The 23,308-nt window shown below is 47.9% G+C and overlaps 1 protein-coding gene across 1 annotated transcript in view; it reads left to right on the top strand.

Moving 5' to 3' along the window:
* SMURF1 (SMAD specific E3 ubiquitin protein ligase 1) overlaps nt 1-23,308 on the top strand; it is a 41,071-nt gene that overhangs the window by 10,472 nt on the left and 7,291 nt on the right. Inside the window, exons 3-14 of the mRNA XM_056866580.1 lie at nt 6,811-6,849; nt 7,351-7,459; nt 9,034-9,167; nt 9,272-9,337; nt 10,880-10,955; nt 12,534-12,778; nt 14,001-14,085; nt 14,341-14,487; nt 16,312-16,513; nt 17,385-17,488; nt 19,963-20,077; nt 23,010-23,188. Coding sequence (XP_056722558.1) covers nt 6,811-6,849; nt 7,351-7,459; nt 9,034-9,167; nt 9,272-9,337; nt 10,880-10,955; nt 12,534-12,778; nt 14,001-14,085; nt 14,341-14,487; nt 16,312-16,513; nt 17,385-17,488; nt 19,963-20,077; nt 23,010-23,188 — 1,501 coding nt within the window. The remainder of the gene's footprint in view (nt 1-6,810; nt 6,850-7,350; nt 7,460-9,033; nt 9,168-9,271; nt 9,338-10,879; nt 10,956-12,533; nt 12,779-14,000; nt 14,086-14,340; nt 14,488-16,311; nt 16,514-17,384; nt 17,489-19,962; nt 20,078-23,009; nt 23,189-23,308) is intronic.

The following is a 23,308-nucleotide window of genomic DNA, read 5'->3' as shown; positions in this document are numbered from 1 at the left end:
AAGCCAAAGCAACAATGACTCATTGGTACACTGGTTTTGTGGGTAGAAATATTGATAGGATTTCTAGTTTTCTTTTTTCGTCCGTAAACTTTACACCCTTCAAATGTCACATTGTAGAATCTGAATCGCAATACTGCATTAACCCTTCGTTTTTGTTTTTTTAAAAAAAGTTGTCTGAGTAGGCAAACATGTCACTACTCCTCAATACAAAGGTGCGGCCTCATGTTTAGACTGAACTAATTTTCCACCGTTGCCAATATGGGGAAGTAGAAATGTTTTCTCTCATGTAGCCATAGCAAAAAATGTGAAACTCATATCTTCATCCTGAGCTGCTTTTGTGTTGCATGAATGATTTATAGCGTCAGTTAACAAAACGCAGACAATGGTGCATCTCCGTTTGCTCCTGAGAGGATTCCTGTGTAGCCTTTGTAGATTCCATTCCAGGATATAGTTTAAAGCCTTCCATGGGCCCCTTATAGTCTTCTCTGCGAGATGAATGACAGCCTGCAGCTTACGTTAGCGTTCCCTGGCAGGAAATTGTCGGGTCTCCCAGTGTATGAACCCGAGAGCATGTATTTAAATATTAATGTTTCTGGGCGATACAGGATAAAGTTTGGACTTGGGCCGGTGCTGCTTGGTTATGCAAGAATGCCCTAATCCTTCGATTTGGCTGTGAGCCAGAAAAATATGCATAGATGTTCTTGTTGTGGAAGTCAAAACTGGTAAGACAGCAGACATTGAACAACCCTGGCTGCTAATTAACAGTAGTAACAGTAAAAGATCTTTGTAACCATGACAATTCTGAACATGTCTGTTTGCCACTTCTGTATGATTTCTTGTACTCTGTGTGTATGTTGCCTTTCTTGTATGATTTCTTGTGCTCCAGTGGCAGACTTCTGGTATTAAGTTGGCGTTGTCAGCTAGCCCTGGCGACGGCCAGTGTTGGTCTGTGTCAACAATGAGTATTGATTCAAATTTGAAGTGGTTCACTGGGTTGTTGAAGTGAATGCTGTCGTATTTGAAGAACAAAAGAGCAACACATAGGCTGATACAGCTTTACTTTGAATTTTAAAAAGCCCTCATTCACAATGGCAGTATTTTGTGAGTGTGTGTGTTAATTGTTGGTTGTTCCAAAACAGAGTTCACTAGCTCCCCTGGTGAACTGGCAGGCTAGCCCTGTTTTACCAGGTTGAACTTCTGAACCATTGGAAATATTAACAGGACCACTGGCCACCCACAGACTTGAGATACTTGGCAAACACTCATCGACTTTCTCTTCACCTTGGGCAGCGTGTCTTATACCCCTGGACTTTGCACCTCTCCCTGGCTGAAGGAACAAGCCTTCCTTGGCATTTCCAGAAGTCCATTTTTTTCAGTTGTGCTACACATCTTTGTGGAACAACCATCCAGTTTTTCAAACAGGTGGTCTCAACGGATGGGTCAGGACCCTCAGATCTATTGCGATGGAGGCTCGCCTACTGGGTTGGGATGGCCTGTGGAGCTGCTCATTTGAAGGACTTGACATTAGTGCATATGTGTAGAGAGCAACACTGCTTCCCTCTTAGCCTGCATGTGGAGAGGAGCAGTAGGATTGCGAGGCGAAGTCACTCCGGGGTGGTGAAGGTTCCTTTTTTGCCTTGGGAGGTTCAGAGACCTCTCTGCCCCCCAAGACCTCTTCCTTGCCTTCTCCTTCCCTCCCCTGCCCAAGCCTAGTTTGTCCCAGCCTCCCCATCACAACTGTCTGGCCCTGTGAGTGCTCCATACATGACTAACTGAGTGTGGGTATGCCATGCCACCAAATGGGGCAGGGTAGTAACTTCATTTTATATGTGCGCTACATGCCCCCTCCAGACAGCAGAGTGTTCCTAAGTCGCAGTGCTACTAGCTATCCTGGAGATTGTAATGTCAGCATAAGCATTTCAATCTCCATGCATATGCTTAAGTTACTGTAGCTGATATACATCAGTGAAAACTGCATTTGCATGCCTGCCTTGCAATTAGCCGGAATGCGGAGCTCATGGCTGGGTTTCCTTGTAGCGCCAATCTATTTGATATATTGCCCCGCAGTTTCTACCTGTAAAACTGCTTAAACTCCTCCAGATGGACCTGGTCTCGCATTGCCGTTTTACATAATCTATCCTGTTTATTGTTTCCGTTCATTAATTTGTCAACAGTAAGTGAGAAATCTCGAACGTGGTGGTTGAGAGTGTGTGTGCTATGACACCCCCCCCCCCCGTATGCATTTCCTGGAACCTTCTTGCTTCTTGAGTCTTAGGGTACATGTCACAGATTGCTAGTAACAGTGGCTTTGATTCTTGAGTGTTCTCTAAAGTTGTGCGTGTAAAGTACGTTAAGTTGCAGCCAACTTATGGCGACCCCCTAGGTTTTCATGGCAAGAGACGTTCAGAGGTGGTTTGCCATTGGCTGCCTCTGCATAGTGACCCTGGATTTCTATGGTGGTCTCCCATCTAAATACTAACCAGGGTTGAGCCTGCTTAGCTTCCAAGATCTGACAAGATTGGGCTAGCCTGGACTATCCAGGTCAGAGCTCTCTAAGGTTAGAGGTGGGCATGGAATCGAGGTTTGGGAAGCAATCAGATTTCAACTCTAACCTAATTCCTGTCTGTGGCCTTGGGCAACGCGTGCCAGTCTTTAACTTCATCACTCCATGTGGATGTTTGTATAGCAGTGCACTGAATTACAGCTTTCAGTGATCTTGGAAGTGTTAAATATGCGAAATATTTTTGGCAGGTGAAATTCAGCTTGGAATCTGAACCATGCATGCTAGTGGGAGGAAAAACACAATTCTTATAGTTCAAGTTGTTTTAAAAAAAATGTGAGCGTTTAAAACAGCTTGGTTTTTTAAATATAATGTAGTGGTTGCTCACAGCCAACTGAAATAAGTGAATAATTAACGTACATGTCTTTATGTGTGTGAGTGGATGAGAGATTCGATCAGGTTTTGCTTCTACCTTCACCTCCCTTATTAACCCTCTGAAGAAACCTACGATGTACACAACTTTGATGTTCAGTTTAGGTTCCTGATGCACTTCTTTGCCCAATAAGTTTGAACACAGCAAAGACACTTAATCTTGCTAGAAAAGGCCCAGAGCTTATTTGATTAAAGTATCTAAATATGATCTAATTGTAACGTGATTAATTGTGCAACGGTGGGAGAGAGCCAGAGGGAACAGAGAGGGGCTGTGTGTGTGTGCAAAGTGCCTTCAAGTCGCAGCCGACTTATGGCGACCCCTTTTGGGGTTTTCATGGCAAGAGACTTAACAGAGGTGGTTTGCCAGTGCCTTCCTCTGCACAGCAACCCTGAGAGGGGCTAGATCGTCACAAAACTGTAAAGGGAGAGTTGATGTGACAGACTGAATGTGTGTGTGAAGTACCGTCAAGTCACAGCCGGCTTATGGCGACCCCTTTTGAGGTTTTCATGGCAAGAGACTAACAGAGGTGGTTTGCCAGTGCCTTCCTCTGCACAGCAACCCTGGTATTCCTTGGTGGTCTCCCATCCAAATACTAACCAGGGCTGACCCTGCTTAGCTGAATGCGGGGCATTAAAGAGAGGGAAGATGACTTGGTCTGTTCTGCAGGCTGGATTTTGTGGTAGTAGTTAAGTGTTGGAGTATGAGTATGCTTGGAAACTGCAAATGCTCTGTGTAGGATGAAGTTGTTTTATATGCCAGCTTTTGTTTCTGTTCTCTGTTTTCCTGGGAAGGAAAGAAGGGAGCTTAAAAAAATTCCTTGGCTGCAGAGCAATGAGACCTTTTTGCCCGATCTTGGAAGGGAAGCAGGGTCAGCCCTGGTTAGTAATTTGGATTCGAGACCACCAAGGAAGTCCAGGGTTGGTACGCGGAGGCAGGCAATGGCCAACCACCTCTGCTAGTCTCTTGCCTTAAAACCCCCAAGGGGTCACCATAAATTGGCTGCGACTTGATGGCGTTTCATACCACCAGTGAACCTTTCATGCATGTGAACACAACAGACATATAGGTGCTAAAGACGGTTGCTGTATTACAGATATGGGAGCATTCAGTATATACCGCGTACAAGACCTGAAGTTTATTTCGGTTGTGAAGCAATTAGTTGTTAGATTTCTGAGAATACTTAATCTCAGGCTAGTGTGCTGTGGGATTTAGTGCAGCATATGTCAGGCTGCTTCTGCCTCTAGGTTTTCTTTAAATTTTTATCCATTTTGGGGGATTGTCAGTTTTGTAGGCTGCACTGGAACAGTCACGTTTATTTTTTTGAAAGCCTTTTCAAATCATGCAAGGGTTGTGACTTGAGAAATGGCTTTTTAACCCTGAACACAGAAATAGCTTTGGGAATACAGAATCCTGCTCCTTAAATTGCTGCCAGAAATTAATATTTACCTTCCTAAACAGGTCACTGATCTCTGATTTTGAGGAACTGTGTGTTAGGCAGATATGAAAGTCATTAAAGGAAGTCTTGATGCTCCAAGATAGTTTTAACTAAGGTTAGGGAGAGAGTCGTATAGAAAACTAAAAATAACCATTTCTTGGAATACAATGTGTAATTGACACTTGTTAAAGCAATTTACGGTACCAGGTAAAAGTACAAAGATGATCCAAAGACAATCCTGGAATATCTTCAAGTAAAGTTCCCTTTTTGGATGCAAGAAGATGGTGATCTTTCTGAGTTTTGTTACCTGCTTCTTGGCATAACTGGATAACATTTAAGACCAAAACCTCCACTGCATCAAAGCCAAGCACTTGTGAAACTGGGTGGGGGGTCCGTCGAAAGCCGCTTATGATATGGCAGGAGACTGCACTGTTCAGCTGGGGGAAAGGCAAAAAATCTCTTGGGGTAGCCACATTCTCTTTGGATCCTAGCCCATTTATCTGAATACAAATGATAACTGCCTTCAACTTAAAGGTAAAGGTCCCCTGTGCAAGCACCGGGTCATTCCTGACACATGGGGTGACGTCACATCCCGACGTTTACTAGGCAGACTTTGTTTACGGGGTGGTTTGCCAGTGCCTTCCCCAGTCGTCTTCCCTTTACCCCCAGCAAGCTGGGTCCTTATTTTAACGACCTCAGAAGGATGGAAGGCGGAGTCAACCTTGAGCCGGTTACCTGAAACCGACTTCCGTCGGGATCGAACTCAGGTCGTGAGCAGAGCTTGCAGTACTGCAGCTGACCACTCTGTGCCATGGGGCTCCTTGCATCCAATTTAGAACATGCTTAAAAAAACAAAAACAAATTCCACGTTATTCCAAGTGAGACATTTTGAACTCTGCATTCTGAAACGGATGTTGGCTGTTCCATTCTGAGGAAGCATACCCATACACCTCACCTTGCTTTCTGAATGATTTCAGAGTATTCAAAGCCACCAGTACAGCGCAAATTCTACTTTTGTGCTGTCTGTACAAGCCTCCCCCAAAGATGACAAATTCTTCATATCTAGCAAGTTTCTTTTCAAGTAATGTTCCTGATCTGACACATCTGCCTATTCAGTTTTGCATTTCATCAGAGGTTGTTGGGTAGAAGGCAGGCCATGTGACTATCCTGCTGAGGGGAAGCTTACCTGGATTTTACTGTTCACTTGCGAACCGTCGCTAAAGTGCATTGAAAGTGGATTGAAAGTGCATTATTCAGCATGTGTGAAAGCGCCGTACATCTTGTCAGCGCTGGCAGGGGGTGACCTCATGGGAATCCTGTGTCCGCTTCCTTTTCTGTGATGAGACAAGGAAGACAGGATAGAAATGTAATGAACAGCAGTCTATAAATTTGCACTCTGCCTTCCTCTCCACCCCCCAATAAAGAAATTTTAAGCTGATTTTCACAAATACGCATCACAGTTGTTGGGGGATGTGTGTGGATTTGAAGTGCCATTACACAAAGCCCCCCCCCTTTTTTTAGTGAGAAATACCAGCATGTACCAACTCAAAGCGTGTGTCTGGGGAAATATGTGAAGATGAGACCAGGGGCAGGATGAAGTACAACAGAGAGATACATCCAGAGATTGCTGGTCTCTCTCAACCATGGCCGCACCTGTTGAATGCCCACATTACCAAGGCTGTGTTAACTCTGTCTGTCTTTGCCAGCTCTTTGTCGAGCTGTTGTCAGGTGGGGAAGGGTGTTAGGAGTCCAGTCACTACTGCAGATTCCTGCATTAATGTTGCATGGAAGCAGGGTGTTGCTATTAAATCTTCAGCAAAGCCAGCATGGAGCCTCTCTTTCCATAGAAGGTGTGAGAATCTAATTAAACTAGTCGAGCAGAAGCATCATAAGGGAAGCGTTTTCAGAACCAAGGTTTCTGGGCGAGAGCCGTGTATGCGCTTAGTTTCATAAAGAGAAAACGCCGCGTTAGGCTAAAAGCCTGTCAGCCTGCTAAGAAAAGCATGTGGTGTAATTTTTCCTGGGATGGGACCAACTGAAGTGAAGGGCCATATGTTGGAATGTCAGAGCCAGGTGGTCGGGCCCAGGCCAAATCCTCACCTGCTGCCCCCCAGGTTACAAAAGAGGACAACTAGAAGAATACTCCTAAGTATATAAAACTTTCTCCATAGTATCCACTTAGTGTGGCGGTGATGAAAACCCAGTTTTAGGGGGGGAGGGAAGAAATCAAGCCTTTGTCCTTTGCCTGAGCTTGTGCAAAATAATTTGTACGTGGTGCTGTAGCTGCTAATCCTATTGCATCCTGTCCCCCCTTATTTTTTTTCCTTTTCTAAACTGAGGATTTGAGTTGGGCAATAGAATCCTTCTCCCTGCTGGACTTGTTTTTAACCAAATATGGGTGGAGTTTGATAACCTTTTTTTTCTCTCTCTCTCTCTTTATAGTACTTTGTGCCAAGAACCTTGCAAAAAAAGATTTCTTCAGTAAGTAGCTGGCAGAAGTCTCTGCTTCTCCCCCCCCCATGTGCATATTGAAGCTTTCCCCCCCCCACTTTATCCTGATGATGGCAGCTTTTTTTTCTTTCTTGCATGTTTCTGTTGGGTCATTTAAGGATAGTTTCTTGGAAGTCAGTAGCATAATGGTCTGAAATGTCTCCTCTGCAGACTGTAGCACAGGGCTGGGCTCCCCCGCCCTATGAGCTGAATTCTTAAAATCCCATCCTGACTCTGACAGTCAAGGGCAAACCATTAATGTTTGTCCATTTCCTGTGCCTTTAAATCATGAATGGATGATAATAAGGTGTATAGTTTCCTCTTTTGCTTTTTCAGAGTTTCAGGGTAGGGGGTGGGCAGCCTATGTGCTCCTGGTAATTTTAATGTTCCCAGCGGGATTGGGGGCAGGCCAGGCTTTCTTGAAGTCGCATTGTCGCTCGCAGATGGGTTGCACTGCCTTTTGTCCTAACTGTTTCTGCCGCCTCTCCACAGGGCTTCCTGACCCGTTCGCAAAGGTGGTGGTCGATGGATCGGGCCAGTGCCACTCGACTGACACCGTGAAGAACACGTTAGATCCCAAGTGGAACCAGCATTATGACTTGTGAGTTGTCTGTTCCGCAAAGGATAATTTGCCAATGGCCGGGGGAGGAACCCACATTAATAAGTCCAGCTAGAAAATTATCTCCAGTACATGGTCAGCATGGTGTAGTGGTTAAGAGCAGTGGTTTGGATCAATGGACTCTAATCTGGAGAACCGGGTTTGACTTCCCGCTCCTCCACATGAAGCCAGCTGGGTGACCTTGGGCAAGTCATGCTCTCACAGGGTGTCTGTTGTGGGGAGGGAAAGGGGATTGTAAGCCGGTTTGATTCTTCCTTAAGTGGTAGAGAAAGTCAGCATATAAAAATCCTTCTTCATTAAAAGGTAAAGGTAATCCCCTGTGCAAGCACCGGGTCATTACTACCCATGTGGTGACGTCACATCCCGACATTTACTAGGTAGACTTGGTTTACGGGGTGGTTTGCCAGTGCCTTCCCCAGTCATCTTCCCTTTACCCTCAGCAAGCTGGGTACTCATTTTACTGACCTCGTAAGGATGGAAGGCTGAGTCGACCTTGAGCCTGAAACCAACTTCCGTCAGGATTGAACTCAGGTCGTGAGCAATTCTTTTGACTGCAGGACTGCAGCTTACCACTCTGCGCCACATGGCCATTAGCCGTTCAGATAGGGGAATCGTAGCTGTACGAGAACGTGCAGGTCTTCACTTCCTCTGAAGCATTTCAGTATTGTGCCGACAGCCGAAACGTTTTGGCTGGGCTCCACAGAACTATTTTAGAACCACCCCAAAGGCAAGGGCCTGCCTAGTGAGAGCGCTTGCTTTGAAGAGCAAACCCCCATGCTGTGTCACAGTCTGCTTTCCAAAGCCTCCTTGGTTTGTAGTGCAGTTGCTGCTCTAAAAGCCCCCTTGGACGTGAGGAACTAGTCGTGCCATTCCTCTGGAGTTCATCTGTGGGCTGCCAACGTCACTCGTGCTGCCCATTGAGGCTGGGCTGCTGTGTCTATGGAATAACTCAAAACGCGGGGAAGGAGGCGGAGTCTCATCTCTGCTAATGAGCTCAGTGCTGCACAGTTTGTAAGAAGGTTGTCGGCGATTAAATAACCAGCATTGCTGCATTATCAGTTTAACACGCTGCGTGAAATTACAGTAATCCTGACCATTTAATTACACGTTTTCCATATTTGATAAGAACATAAGAAAGGCCCTGCTGGATCAGACCAAGCTCCATCAAGTCCAGCAGTCTGTTCCCACAGTGGCCAACCAGGCGCCTCTAGGAAGCCCACAAACAAGACGGCTGCAGCAGCATCGTCCTGCCTGTGTTCCACAGCCCCTAATATAATAGGCCTGCTCCTCTGATCCTGGAGAGAATAGGTGTGCCTCATGACTAGTAGCCATGGATAGCCCTCTCCTCCATGAACACATCCACTCCCCTCTTGAAGCCTTCCGAGTTGGCAGCCATCACCATGTCCTGGGGCAGGGAGTCCCACAATTTAACTAAGCGACAGTGTGACCAAAGCATTATTATTATTATTTTAAAAGTCTAGCCTTTGCAAGCGTGAAGTATCTTCGCAAAGGATAAGCCCCGCCGTTAAAGCATCTTTCTCAAACCGATCTTGTAGATACATCGGGAAGTCAGATTCGATCACCATCAGTGTCTGGAACCACAAGAAAATACACAAGAAACAGGGAGGTGGCTTCCTGGGGTGCGTCCGGCTCCTTTCCAACGCCATCAGCAGGCTAAAAGATACTGGATGTAAGTGTGCGTTCATTGCGGAAATGCCTTGTAAGCGTACTGAATTCTGATTTGCTCGATCGGGGTCATCCTTCAGCTAAATCTGTTTAATTGTTCACTTTCAGACCAGCGTTTGGATCTATGCAAACTAAACCCCACAGATACTGATGCGGTTCGAGGCCAGATAGTAGGTAAGGGTGGGGTGGGGGAGAGGAGCGCTAGTTCTGGCGGGGGCGGGGAGAGGCTTATCTTTCGGAAAGACAGTATGAAAGCGTGTGCATCAAACTGGGGGACTGACGCTACGTGGGACTCCTAACGGAGACTGGGATCTTCCAAGTGGTTCTCAGCGTTGCTGCCCATGACTAATGGGAGGCGAGTGTTTAGAATCGGCAGCACCCGTGTTGCGGGTTACACTCTAGTTTCCGGGCAAAATTCAAGGTGTCGGTGCCGCTACATTGGTCCCGGACTGCTTGGGGCCTTCCGGGTTATCGCAAGGGAGCTTCTGCTCTGGATGAATCGCCCAGACTTCTTGGATGAGTCCTCATCTGCACACCATCTCTAAACAGGAACTGAGGGCCCTGCTTCTGGTAACTCCACTCCTACCGGAGCAAGGGGCTAAGTTCTTTGGCAGTTTTAGAAAGTAAGCGAAAAGTTCCAGCTGTGTATTGGAGAGCCTTGGGGCATTAAGAGTAGCTCACTAGTGAGAGGGTGAGCTGCGGACTGCAGCCTTTTCTGGAGGGAAAATGGCATTATTTAAAAGAGGTGGCTTTAATAGGGCGTAACTTTGTGAGAGATTTATTTTATGAAGCAGCATGAACGGGCAGCCTTGTCATTAGCCACTTGCTTGAGTTGGCTGAATATTCTTCCCAGGTGAATAGCTTGTCACACTCGCGCTGGCCAGCCGATAAAAATGTAGCGTAGGGCCGATGTGTGGCGTTCTCCGCTCCAGCTCTTAGGTGAGATGTGCTATGTCCCGTGCTTGTGTTGGGTGCGAGACTTTTCTTGCAAACTGGGTAGCCGAATCGTGACTTCTTACGTGGATCGTTGTATTCAGTCTTCCACGGATTGTTGCTCTGCCTTGCTTTCTCAGGAAGGTGTTTGGAAAGCAGTGGAGAAGTGAGAACGCTTTCTCTGGGATAACACACATGTGGCAGTCAAGTGTTTTTGTCTGTTATAGCTAGAGCCATCTAGTGGTAGACGTTTGGCTCCCAGATTGCCTCTGTAAGATGAGAAATCATTGCAAGTGGTCTAGCGCATCACATTTTTTAAAAACAGAATTTGTGTTGCTGTGATCAACAAGAAATCTGGGTCTTATCTGGGTTGTGTGTGTGCGAATTGACATTTAAACCCCAAATCTTAGCTACAATTTTGAAGCATAGTAAGCATAAACTGCTGTCCTTGGGTGTCTCACATTTCTCATTAAAAGGGTATTGAATTATCAAAGTATTTGCAAACCTGGAATGCGTAGCTTTAAAAGAGCACCATCAGTGTGCCCTACCAGAACTCCACAGCTGTCTGCTCCCATAAAGGAAAGGGCTTTAACCACATGTGTATACGATGAGAAAGGTATTTTAGGGTATAATCTTTCAAGAGTGGAAGCTTCCTTCATCAGTGTTGAGTTCAGCTTCCGCAACCAGTTGCTTGCACTTCATCTGGGACTGGCTGGTTTTGCCTAATGTGGGTCCATCCTGCTCCACCTTTTAATTTTTGGCTTTCCTTCCTTTGTGTTCCAGTCAGCTTGCAGACGCGGGACAGGATAGGCACAGGAGGGTCTGTCGTCGATTGCAGGGGGCTGTTGGAGAATGAAGGGTAGGTGTGGCATTTTACGGTAATGTTGAGAATCTCTTGAACAAACTGTGGGCAAAATTAGTCCTATTTGAACAACATCCTATTTGAACACCAGCATGGTGTGAGAGCCAGCTGGTGTAGTGGTTTGGAGCGGTGGAGTCTGATCTGGAAATCCGGGTTTGATTCCCCACTCCTCCACATGAGCGGCGGAGGCTAATCTGGTGAACTGGATTTGTTTCCCTTCTCCTCCATATGAAGCCAGCTGGGTGACCTTGGGCCATTCACGTTCTCTCAGTCCCACCTACTTCACAGGGTGTCTGTTGTGGGGAGGGTGAGGGAAGGTAACTGTAGGTCGGTTTGATTCTGCCTTAAGTGGTAGAGAAAGTCAGCATATAAAAACCAACTCTTCTTCTTCTTCAAAATACCGTGTGTTATATCTATGGTATAGACAAAAATTATCATTATCTAATGCTGTCGGTGGTGGTGGTGTTGCACACACTTTGAATGAGCAAAACCTTGTCTCACTCATTCGTTGTTTGCTCTTTGCCAGCTTTCGCAATAGGCTGATCGAGCCCCCTCTACCCACAATACCAGCATAATCCTGGAGTTCAGGGATCTGCTTATGGGTGGACTTGGGACATCCTCAGAGATCACAGACTCCTTTTCTCCGTCTTCTCCACAAGGAGAAGACTGAGAGGGGATATGATAACGATCTCCAAATACTTGAAGGGCTGTCATATAGAGGAGGGTGCCAGGTTGTTTTCTGTTGCCCCAGAAGGTTGGACCGAAACCAACGGGTTGAAATTAAATCAAAAGAGTTTCCATCTAGACATTAGGAATAATTTTCTAACCGTTAGAGCGGTTCCTCAGTGGAACAGGCTTCCTTGGGAGGTGGTAAATGCTCCTTCTCTGGAGGTTTTTAAGCAGAGGCTAGATGGCCATCTGTCAGCAATGCTGATTCTATGACCTTAGGCAGATGATGAGAGGGAGGGCATCTTGGCCACCTTCTGGGCATGGAGTAGGGGTCACTGGGGGTGTGTGGGGGGGAGGGAGTTGTGAGTTTCCTGCATTGTTCAGGGGGTTGGACTACATGACCCTGGTGGTCCCTTCCAACTCTATGATCCTATGATTCTATGAATCTCGGACTAAGATGGTTTGGCATAGGGAGAGCCCAGTTTTGTGCCAATGGTTGTTTCAGTGCTCCTTCCTCGCTGCTTGGTGCTGCCCAGGCTGTGGGCCAACTCTGCTTATGAGCAGAGGAGATTGGTTTAACGCCCTCCTGTTCTTAATGTGCAGCCGACAGATTGGACTTGGCACCTCGGTTTGCAAGGCCCAGTTCATTTTGCAGAGAAAAACGGTTGAATTGTCTTGAAAGCATAACACACACACCACCGCTGCAGTCCCCCAGATGCTGCTGTGAACAGAGTTCCAGAGAGAGTATCTTGTCGCCACACAATTCTTTGTTTCAGTCAAGACTGTTTGACTGCCCTGGCAGGGATGATGCGTGCGCTTGCTTCAGAAGTTCAAGTGTCCCTTTAAAGGTCAGCTCTGTTCTGCTGACATTTCCCGACATCTCCCTGATATTTTCCCCACTTCCAGAACGGTTTATGAAGACTCAGGACCCGGAAGGCCGCTGAGCTGCTACATGGAAGAGCCAGCGCCGTATACGGACAGCACGGGGGCTGCCGGGGGAGGGAACTGTCGGTTTGTGGAGTCTCCTAGCCAGGACCAGACATCGCAGGCCCAGCGGTTGCGGGCTCCTGACGTGAGAGGCCACGTACAGACTCCCCAGAACCGGCCGCATGGCCATCAGTCACCATCTCCTGACCTGCCCGAAGGCTACGGTGAGATTATCCCTCAGTCGCGACGTAGCCAGTTCCTTAGCTCCTGTCCTGCGTATTTCTGTATCCCATCAAGCGCATGAGTCGACGTGGCCTTGAGGCTGGGACATTGTACCATGATCCAAGCGGCCCCTGGTTCAAAATACGCCAGTTAGGAGTGGGGCTGTGGCTCAGTGGAAGAGCCTCCGCTCTTCGCATGCAGAAGGTCCCAGGTTCAGTCCCTGAACTTGCCAACATTTAGTCTGTGGGATTGATTTTTCCAGTGTGTGGTGTCTGGTTTTCTTGCAACGGAGCAAAGTGTATGGATAGTTCTGCCCCTCACATTCCTGCTTAACCACTTTGTGAGGGTAAAAGTTCCTTTTTCACCTTGATATGCAGTTTGACACCACGCATGCACACACACATGAAAATTACGAGAGGAAGAGGAACTTGGGATTCCCCCCCTTAACTCTACACTATTCCATAGTTGTTTTGTTTTTTTTAATTACTGGGACCCATTTTTTGTTGACACAAGTATAAGTAGCCTTTTGTCGTGCTCTTCTGCATCTGACCTGCTTGTAAAGGAGCAACTCACCCATGTTATGAGCAGAGTCCTTTCTCAGGTCATCACAGGGGTGGGCCCATTTGTCACGTTGGTGCAGAATTTGCACCAGCCATTTGTCGCTCCTGGGCAGGAGCAGGAGAACCCACAAGCCTGACTAGACTATGCCCCCGCCCATGTTCCCAGCCCCGTTCTGCTTCTTAGCTCAGTTGCCTAGACAAAAAAACCATGCCAGGGGCACAGGAGGTAACTGCCAATATTTGCAACAGTGCCCTGCCCCAGAGTGTGGATTTGATGTGTGGCCTGCTTTTCCAGGCCCCCCACCCTCTGGTTTTCAATACCATCCAGTCGCTTTTCCAACCACATTTTTCACTCTGATCTCTCCGTAGGCAGTTCACGAGAGGGAGGGCACCTTGGCCATCTTCTGGACATGGAGTAGGGGTTGCTGGGGGTGTGAGGGGGGAGGTAGTTGTGAAATTCCTACGCTGTGCAGGGGGATTGGACTAGATGACCCTGGTGGTCCCTTCCAACTATGATTCTGTGACGTACATACAACTGAGAAAATGAATATGGCTAAGTGTTTAGGTCCCAGCTGAGGTCACTAGATGTGTTGTAGTTCACTAGAATTTGAAATTCTCACCGTAACCTCTTTTCTCTCCCCACTCCCTTCACTTTTCTTTGTAGAACAAAGAACAACTGTACAGGGACAGGTTTATTTTTTGCATACACAAACTGGCGTTAGCACATGGCATGACCCCAGGATACCAAGGTATGTATGCTGGGTGTTGGCGGGTAGTTTTAACTTTTAAGCGTGTGTGAGTTTTGAAAGATGCCTGCCCCCTCAGATAGTTTTGCAGTTAGCTTCACGTGTGGGGAAGGGTTTCTTCTCTAGATGCTACCACCAGCATCACCACCTCAGGCATTTCAGCAGCCCCAGACTTGCTGAGTTAGCGGGGTTTTTTTTAGTCACGTGGGGTTCAGCTTGACAAATATGGTTTAACCGTTCCTCTTCTGCTCTTTGCAGGGACCTTAACAGTGTGAATTGTGATGAACTTGGACCTCTGCCGCCAGGCTGGGAAGTTAGAAGCACGGTGTCCGGAAGAATATATTTTGTAGATCATAATAACAGAACCACCCAGTTCACGGACCCAAGATTGCATCATATTATGAAGTAAGAAGCCGGCGTAATGTTATTTGCTCTTGAGGCTCATCTCTGGCCTCATAAAGCAAAAAATAGAAGAAATAAAGCTCTAGCTGGAACTTGTGGCCAACACCTTGTTGAAACCCTTTTTTTTATACTGTACTTGGAGAAGTGCAAGGATAAGATCTTAAGAACATAAGAAAGGCCATGCTGGATCAGACCGAGGCCCATCAAGTCCAGCAGTCTGTTCACACAGTGGCCAACCAGGTGCCTCTAGGAAGCCCACAAGCAAGATGCCTGCAGCAGCATTGTCCTGCCGGTGTTCCGCAGCCCCTAATAGAATAGGTATGCTCCTCTGATCCTGGAGAGAATAGGTATGCATCATGACTAGTATCCATTTTTACTAATAGTGATGAATGTCCTATCCTGCCTGAACATGTCCACTCCTCTCTTAAAGCCCTCCAAGTTGGCATCTGTCACCACATCCCGGGGCAGGGAGTTCCACAATTTAACTATGAAACTACCTCCTCTTTCAACTGGTACTTACAAGTCTGGGGGAGGCCAGTGAGGATAGATGGTTTGGGCTCTAGGCAGCAGAAGAGCCAGCTGGGGAAAAGGGATAGGGATGTATCTTGAAGCCCCTCCCCTTTCCACAGCTGAGATCTTAAAAAGAGCAAGGACATAAGAACATAAGAAAAGCCCTGCTGGATCAGACCCAGGCCCATCAAGTCCAGCAGTCTGTTCCCACAGTGGCCAACCAGGTGCCTCCAGGAAGCCCCCAAACAAGACAGCAGCATTTATCCTGCCTGTGTTCCACAGCCCCTAATATCAGAGGCATGCTCCTCTGACCCTGCATAGAACCTCACTAGTGAAGTTTCTGCTTCGCTGTACCGCTTTCAACCCCGAGTATATGCGGTAATGGATGGGGCGGGGCCGTGACTCAGTGGTACAGCATCTTGCTCGGCATGCAGAAGTTCCCAGGTTCAATCCCCGGCCCCTCTAGTTGAAAGGATGGGGGTTGTAGGTGATATGGAAGATCTCCGCCTGAGACCCTGGAGAGCTACTGCCAGTCTGAATGGGCAGTGTTGATCTTGACGGACCGTCGGCCTGATTCAGTACCAGGCAGCTTCCTGGGTTCATGTGACTCGCCGTCAGAGAAGCTAGTTTTGTCAGGAGCCCAGCAAGCTGGTGCGGGTGCCAGAAAAGTGACAGTGTGCAGAGGATTTTGAGGTTCTCGTCTCTCGGAGTGCTGAAGCACAGGTAGTCCCACTTCCCAGACTTACTGTCGACCATCATGACTTGTAGAGGTCATTCTTTAAAGATATGACAAGCTTGTCTCCCGTTCCTTCAAACAACGTAGGGACCAAGTGGCCACCAGCGCCGCCCTTCAGGTTCGCTCCTCCTTTCCTTAAGAGATTATTAGGGGAGGGGCCGTGGCTCAGTGGTAGAGCTCAGTGGTCTGCTCGGCCCTCGCTAGCCCAATCTTGTCAGAGCTTGGAAGCTAAGCAGGGTCGGCCCTGGTTAGCACTTGGATGGGAGACCACCAAGGAATTCCAGGTTGCTACACAGAGGTTGGTAATGGTAAACCACCTCTGTTCTTCTATGGGGAGGGGCTGTGGTTCAGCGGTAGAGCATCTGCTTGGCATGCAGAAGGCCCCAGGTTCAATCCCCAGCATCTCCAGTTAAAGGGACTAGGCAAGTAGGTGATGGGAAAGACCCCTGCCTGATACCATGGAGAGCTGCTGCCGGTCTGAGTAGACAATACTGACTTTGATGGACCAAGGGTCTGGTTCAGTATAAGGCAGCTTCCTGTGTTCATGTGATGTTTGTATTCTTCCTCCCTCGTTCCCAAAGCCACCAATGCCAGTTGAAAGAACCCAACCAGCCTTTGTCAGTGCAGAACGAGGGGTCGTTGGAAGACAGTGAAGAGCTGCCGGCGCAGAGATACGAGCGGGACCTGGTGCAAAAACTTAAGATCCTTCGGCACGAGCTCTCCCTCCAGCAGCCCCAGGCTGGTCACTGCCGCATCGAAGTGTCGAGGGAAGAAATATTTGAGGTATGTAGATTTCCGTTGAAGGCATTCCGAAGGCATTGCTGGAATGGCTCCTGGATTTCTGTATACACTCACCAAAGTTAACTGCTATCCGAGAAGTTTTGCTAGACTGGTGCTGTACCTTTGTTAATGGTGTAAACAGTGTGGTGTATGGTTAAGAGCGGTGTTTTGGAGCAGTGGAGTCTGATCTGGAGAACCGGGTTTGATTCCCCACTCGTCCACATGAGCAGCGGAGGCTAATCTGGTGAACCGGGTTGTTTTCCCTACACACGAAGCCAGCTGGGTGACCTTGGGCTAGTCACAGCTTTCTCAGCCCCACCTACCTCACAGGGTGTCAGTTGTGGGGAGGGGAAAGGAAGGCGATTGTAAGCCGGTTTGATTCTCCTTTAAGTGGCAGAGAAAGTCGGCATATAAAAACCAACTCATCTTAATTTATTTGTACCCTGCCTTTCTCCCCAATGGGGACTCAAAGCAGCTTACATCGTTCTTCTCTCCTCCATTTTATCCTCACAACAACCCTGTGAGGTAGGTTAGGCTGAGAGAGCGTGACTGGCCCAAGGTCACCCAGTGAGCTTCCATGGCGGAGTGGAGATTTGAACCTGGGTCTCTCAGATACTAATCCAACACACTTAACCGCTACTCCATGCTGGCTCTCAACATCACGTGGAAGGTCTGCTGTCCTAGAAATGGATACTGTCCTGAACCTTATGCCTTAAAGCAGTGGAAACAAGGAGAGCATCCTTTATCAGCGATCAGGAAGCTGTCCTCTCCCTCTGAGACCCAGAGGGATGAGTGTGCGCAAAACCCAGCTCCCGTCGAAAAATTCATGCTCATCTCCTGAAAATGGCCTCCTTTGTTTGGTTTCCTTCTGTAGGAATCCTACCGTCAGATAATGAAGATGCGGCCAAAAGACCTGAAGAAGAGGCTGATGGTGAAGTTCCGAGGCGAGGAGGGTTTGGATTACGGTGGCGTGGCCAGGTAAAAACCAGACTTGGAGCCCTTAATGGAGAGCTCCAGGCACTGTAGCGACAGAGTGAAGCCTTTATTGAACCAGTTAATACCATATTAGTGATGGAGGGGGGAGCGCTTTGAGTTTCTGGCAGAAGGGGAGCTGTATGGACTTGGGAAATAACCTGGTTGTTGTTTTTTTACTTCTGCATCAGGGTTGCTGTAGAACTGTAGTGTTTTCTTCCCCATGCTGTTCCCTCTCCTCCCAAAAGTAGTGTTTTCAAAAGTCCTTCCTCATACCAGTGCAGAATTAAATCCTTGCTGATTTCCTTTTCCTGTTTGGTACTTCCTTTCAATCCTTCAGGATGCCTTTGACCAAATTCCCCTCTGGCTTGCATCATCCTGCTTTCAGCCGATAGGGTTCAGTGCGTTATTGGGGAGTGGTGTTGCAGAGTAAGATATGTCACCCCCACCCCCCACCCCTTTTGGCTCTCATTCAGTGTAATTTTTCTTTTACAAACCTTCCAGGAAGGAGGTTATGATGTCTGAAAAGTCTTATGGCACCTCACGTATTGGCACGTATTGTGCAGTAGCCTTTCACAGGCCAAAGGTCACCCAGGGGGTTCCTTACTCCACGATAACGTGTTAATCTTTTTGATGCGGCAGGACTCTTGGCTTCGCGTGTTGCTATAAATGGAGCCACAGCTGCCCGTTCAGATTGTTTGAGGGTTTTTATATGAGCTTTAGAACTTGTTAAAAAAAACCACCATTTTATATTCTCTTGTTCCATCTTTCTTGAGCCGGTCTCTGTTATGTGTTGCACATCTCCCAGTGATAGATCTGTTTCCTGGGTGTGGCACTTCTTCCAAGGGTCAAGCCCTTGAGTGTCTAATGTCACCTCCCCCCAGCTAGACTTCTTTTGTCTTCAACCCACAGACATATTCTCTAATCTTAAATTCTGTAGACTAAATTCTTGTCTGGGAGCTCTTCCCTTTTGGCCTCCTCCCTTGCATTCACGGGCATGTTGCAAGAGTTTTTATCTTGTCTCGGCTTTAAATCTGTCTAGACAATTTGCTGAATGATCCTGCGTAGCTTGCCCAAATGCCTGTTTGGTTTCAGGGGAGAATCTGCGTTGCGCAATTAAGCTAGTCGATTATCCCGAGTAGTAGTTCACAACACACCATCTCCTGCCCTCCGAGTTACGAAAGCCAGCCAAGTCCCTGGAGCTGCCTTTGGTGACTAATAGCCTCTGAAATGTATTTGTTATCCGGCTTGTTTAGCAATTTCCTCTTTGCCGCTCATCCCAGTGCTGCCTGGAGACTGTTGATTTTTACAGTAGGGATTACTAGAACCAAATATAAAAAATACAAATAAATGCAATAAAAATACAAATTAAACAGGTAATTACTCTGCAAAAGTTCATAGTATGAAATACTTTAAAAAGGTAAAGGTCCCCTGTGCAAGCACCGGGTCATTCCTGACCCTTGGGGTGACGTCATATCCCGACGTTTCCTAAGCAGACTTTGTTTACGGGGTGGTTTGCCAGTGCCTTCCGCAGTCATCTTCCCTTTACCCCCAGCAAGCTGGGTACTCATTTTACCGACCTCGGAAGGATGGTAGGCGGAGTCAACCTTGAGCCGGCTACCTGAAACCAACTTCCGTTGGGATTGAACTCAGGTCGGGAGCAGAACTTGGACTTACAGCTTACCACTCTGCACCATGGTGCTCTTATATGGAATACTTAGAGATGTGTTAATTAGTCTCGGATTCCATTATGCGGTTTTCTCCTCCTCCAGTCGTCAGGAGAGCGCGAGGTCTCTTTTGAGAAGCTCACTCTTTTTCCCGGAAGGAACGATACGATCAAGCAGTGTTAAAAATATGTTTATAATGTGTTCTCTATCCCTGTATCCTTACTCCATCTTCTCTATCAGCTCAAGAGACTTCCAAGGCAGCTGATTCCCCATGATAGGAATACGAGTCAGCTCAGCTGTGAAGGCTTTTTTTTTTTAAGCCTGCCCTTTAGACTTTTCTTCCAAGCCCTGTAAACTTTCCTGAATCTTTTCGGCTTTAAATGAAGGGTAAAGCTCTTTTTTTAAAAAAAGTATCTTGTCTATCTGATGGTGTCTTGGGCACCCTATAATGAGAAGCAACCCGATTCCTCTGTGCTATAGTTGTCTTGGGTGGAAGCCAAAGGGAAGATTCTGTGAAAGGGGAGCGTTTGCTCTCTTCTTTGCATGGTAGACGCTGATTCGGGTTTTTTTTAAGGCTTTTCTTAGTTTGTCTTCAAATATCGCACTTTCTGGATTTTCCCAACTCGCCTGTCTGCTGCAGGCGGCGTTAGCTGTGCAGCTCCGTGCCTTACCTTCTGGGGCAGGCTTCTCCCTTTCTCCCAGAAAGAGGATTAAGAGAGCCTGTCCTCCCTGCCAGCTGCATAATAGTAAAAGCCTTTTTGGAAGCTTCTTTTTTTGTAAGAGAAATCTTTGTTTGTTTGTTTTGTCCTGCAGGGAATGGCTGTACCTGCTGTGCCATGAAATGTTGAACCCCTATTATGGACTCTTCCAGTACTCCACTGATAACATTTACATGCTGCAAATAAATCCGGACTCCTCTATCAATCCCGTAAGTAAAGTCTGAGCGCCGAGCTCAGAGGCATGCTTTTAAGAGAACACCTTCAGGGAAATATAGCTGATGGCACAGGGCAGTGGCGTCACCGGTTTGCCGAGCACACTCCACCTTGAGGCTTGTGTTTCTCCAGGAGCAGGCTTGTGAAATGGCCCTGTGGGTACGTGTTGGTGCGGGGGGGGGGTTCAATTGCAATTTGAGCTTTCATGAAGGGGCTGTGGGGAGGGCTTGGCATGCAGAAGGTCCCAGGTTCAGTCCCTGGCATCTCCAGTTAAAGGGACTAGGCAAGGAGACGATGTGGAAGACCCCTGCCTGAGACCCTGGAGAGCCATGGAGAGGGGCCATGGCTCAGTGGTAGAGCATCTGCTTGGCATGCAGAAGGTCCCAGGTTCAGTCCCCGTCATCTCCAGTTAAAGGGTCTAGGCAAGTAGGTGACGTGAAAGACCCCTGCCTGAGACCCTGGAGAGCCGCTGCCGGTTTGAGTAGGCAATACTGATCTTGATGGACCAAGAGTCTGATTCAGTATAAGGCAGCTTCATGTGCTTCATGTGTTCTTCGTGTGTCTGCTGTTCAAGGGGGGCGGGGGTTTAAGACAAAGTCACACTCTGACGTACGAGCGCTGGGACCCCAGCTTGTAAGCCCTGTGCTGATAACTAGCTGCACGTTTGGTTGGGCTGCCTTTCATGTGTTCTATGCACATTTGTCTGCATTCACAAACCTCATAACGCGTGGACCCAATTTGTGCCCTTTCCGAGAAACAAAGCAGAATGAGGCTTTCTTACTTTGGTCTCAGTTGCTGGGGCGGGGGGGGGGGGGGAGGGTCCTGCTTGCCGAAATTCAGATGTGCTGACAAAAGGCACGGGCAGGGTGGCACGGAGGCAGACTGGCGTTTTTCCTGTCCCTCCCACTGGGCGCAAAGCTGCAGTGCCAGCACAGGGCTGTAGCTTTGGCCAGTTGCGAGACCTGAGCCTTCCCTTTGTAGAGTGGCAACACCATACAGAAGGGCTGTCTTGTTTCCGTTACTTTTTTAGCCAATGGCAAATATACCAGCGAAGGTAAGTGGAACCGAGGACGTTACACTTTCAGCCACGTAACGGACTAATTTGTAGAGTTCCATTTTTTCCAGTTAAGGAGTAATTAAAGCTGTTCCTTTTAACAACCTTTTTAAAAAAAAAACTTCACACTAAACCCTCATGGCGTAGATAGCTGCCTGAACTTTCATCCCCCAGGAACATCCGCTGCATGTTAACAACCTGATTTAAAAAAAAAAGATCTCCCTGTACATTCGATTATTGTAACAGTGTTCCCCAAGCCTTAAATTGTGCTTCCATTTCTTCAAGACGGCTGCCCAAGTAAGTGGGCAATTGTACAGAAAGTGCCTGGTGATACATGACCATTTTATCCCACGTTTGCCTTGGAGAAGAGGGGGCTGTGGGTATGGGATGCATGAAAAAGAAGAAGGAGAAGAGTTGGTTTTTATATGCCGACTTTCTCTACCACTTAAGGGTGACTCAAATCGGCTTACAATCACCTTCCCTTCCCCTCCCCATAACTGACACCCTGTGAGGCGGGTGGGGCTGAGAGAATGTGACTTGCCCACGGTCACCCAGCTGGCTTCATGTGTAGGAGCGGGGAAACAAATCCAGTTCACCAGATTAGCCTCCGCCGCTCATGTGGAGGAGTGGGGAATCAAACCCAGTTCTTCAGATCAGAGTCCACCTCTCCAAACCACCACTCTTAACCACGACGCCACGCTGGCTGAAGCATCCGCAGGACATGGGAGGCAGCTTCCTTTCCTGAGGGGCGCAAAGCTTCATCCCAGTAGGAGGATCGATCTCTCCTGGCCTGCAGCTAGTAAGGCTGTAGCTGTGCTGGCCTTCCGTGCAGCTCAGGTTTTAAAACAAACCATCGTATGGTGCTGAACCCCCTTCCCAGCAGCAAGGGTGAGAGGCTGCCTGTGCAGGGCGCCCAAAGACCTACTGGTTGTCAGCCACCTTCTTTCCTTACATTGCTCAAGGCGACTCACCATATAGATAAAATGCATACAGTAGAATACATAAAATATATACAAACCAAAATTTAGGACTGCTTGTAAAGTGATCAGATGTGGTCGTACATAAAACTGTCTTCAACTGCCTCCTAAAGATTAAAAGTAAGGAGGGGTCAGGTACCAATCAAAGAGAGAATCCCCTCCCCCGGTCCACCTTTTCAGGGGAATTTGTTCCATAACTGGGTGGCCGCCACCGAAAAGGCCCTCTCTTGTGTACTCACCAAATGAGCCAGCGTGGTGTAGTGGTTCAGAGCGGTGGTTTGGAGCAGTGGACTTTGATCTATAGAACCGGGTTTGATTCCCCGTTCCGACACACGAAGCCAGCTGGGTGACCTTGGGCTAGTCACAGCTCTCTTAGAGCTCTCTCAGCCCCACCTACCTCACAGGGTGTCTGCTGTGGGGAGGGGAAGGGCAGGTGATTGTAAGCCGGTTTGATTCTTAAGTGGCAGAGAAAGTCGGCATATAAAAAACCAGCTCTTCTTCTTTGATTGATGGGGCAGTCAGGAGGGCCTCTCCCTTTGATCTTAATTCCTGGGCAGGAACATATTGGAGAAGACGGTCCTTTAGATACTCCGGTCCCAAGCCATGTAGGGCTTTGAATAATAGGTACCACTCAAGGTGATGCCAAACAAACCCACCCGCTAGTCAGAGAGGCCGGGTGAGGTCACCACCATCCTTTTTAAATGGTGTCCACCCAATCAGCTGCGCCGTGTACCCTTCACGTTGAATTCTGTACAGAGGAGTTAATAATTTTCCCACACAGAGGGCTCGGCATTTAATTAAAGGAAAGGCCCTGTGTGCGCTGAAGGCGTGGGTAGAGCTGCAAGACGCCGGCAGCACACCACCGGGCCCTGAAACAAACCCTCGCGTCTCTTGCAGGACCATCTGTCTTACTTCCACTTTGTTGGTCGGATAATGGGCCTGGCCGTCTTCCATGGGCACTACATCAACGGGGGCTTCACGGTCCCTTTCTACAAGCAGCTGCTGGGCAAGCCCATCCAGCTGTCCGATCTGGAATCCGTTGACCCGGAGCTGCACAAGAGCCTTGTTTGGATTTTGTGAGTATGACGCCAGTTGAAGGACGCTGATCTCTAGACTAGGGCAAAAGGGGTGTGGGAAGGAGGCAGATCTGTTCAGTGAGTTTCTCTGGGTCCATTGTCCAATGTTACTGCAGAGCC

Source organism: Euleptes europaea, chromosome 21 (assembly GCF_029931775.1).
Source record: "Euleptes europaea isolate rEulEur1 chromosome 21, rEulEur1.hap1, whole genome shotgun sequence".
Taxonomy (NCBI): Eukaryota; Metazoa; Chordata; class Lepidosauria; order Squamata; family Sphaerodactylidae; genus Euleptes; species Euleptes europaea.
This window is presented reverse-complemented; position numbering and strand designations above follow the sequence as displayed.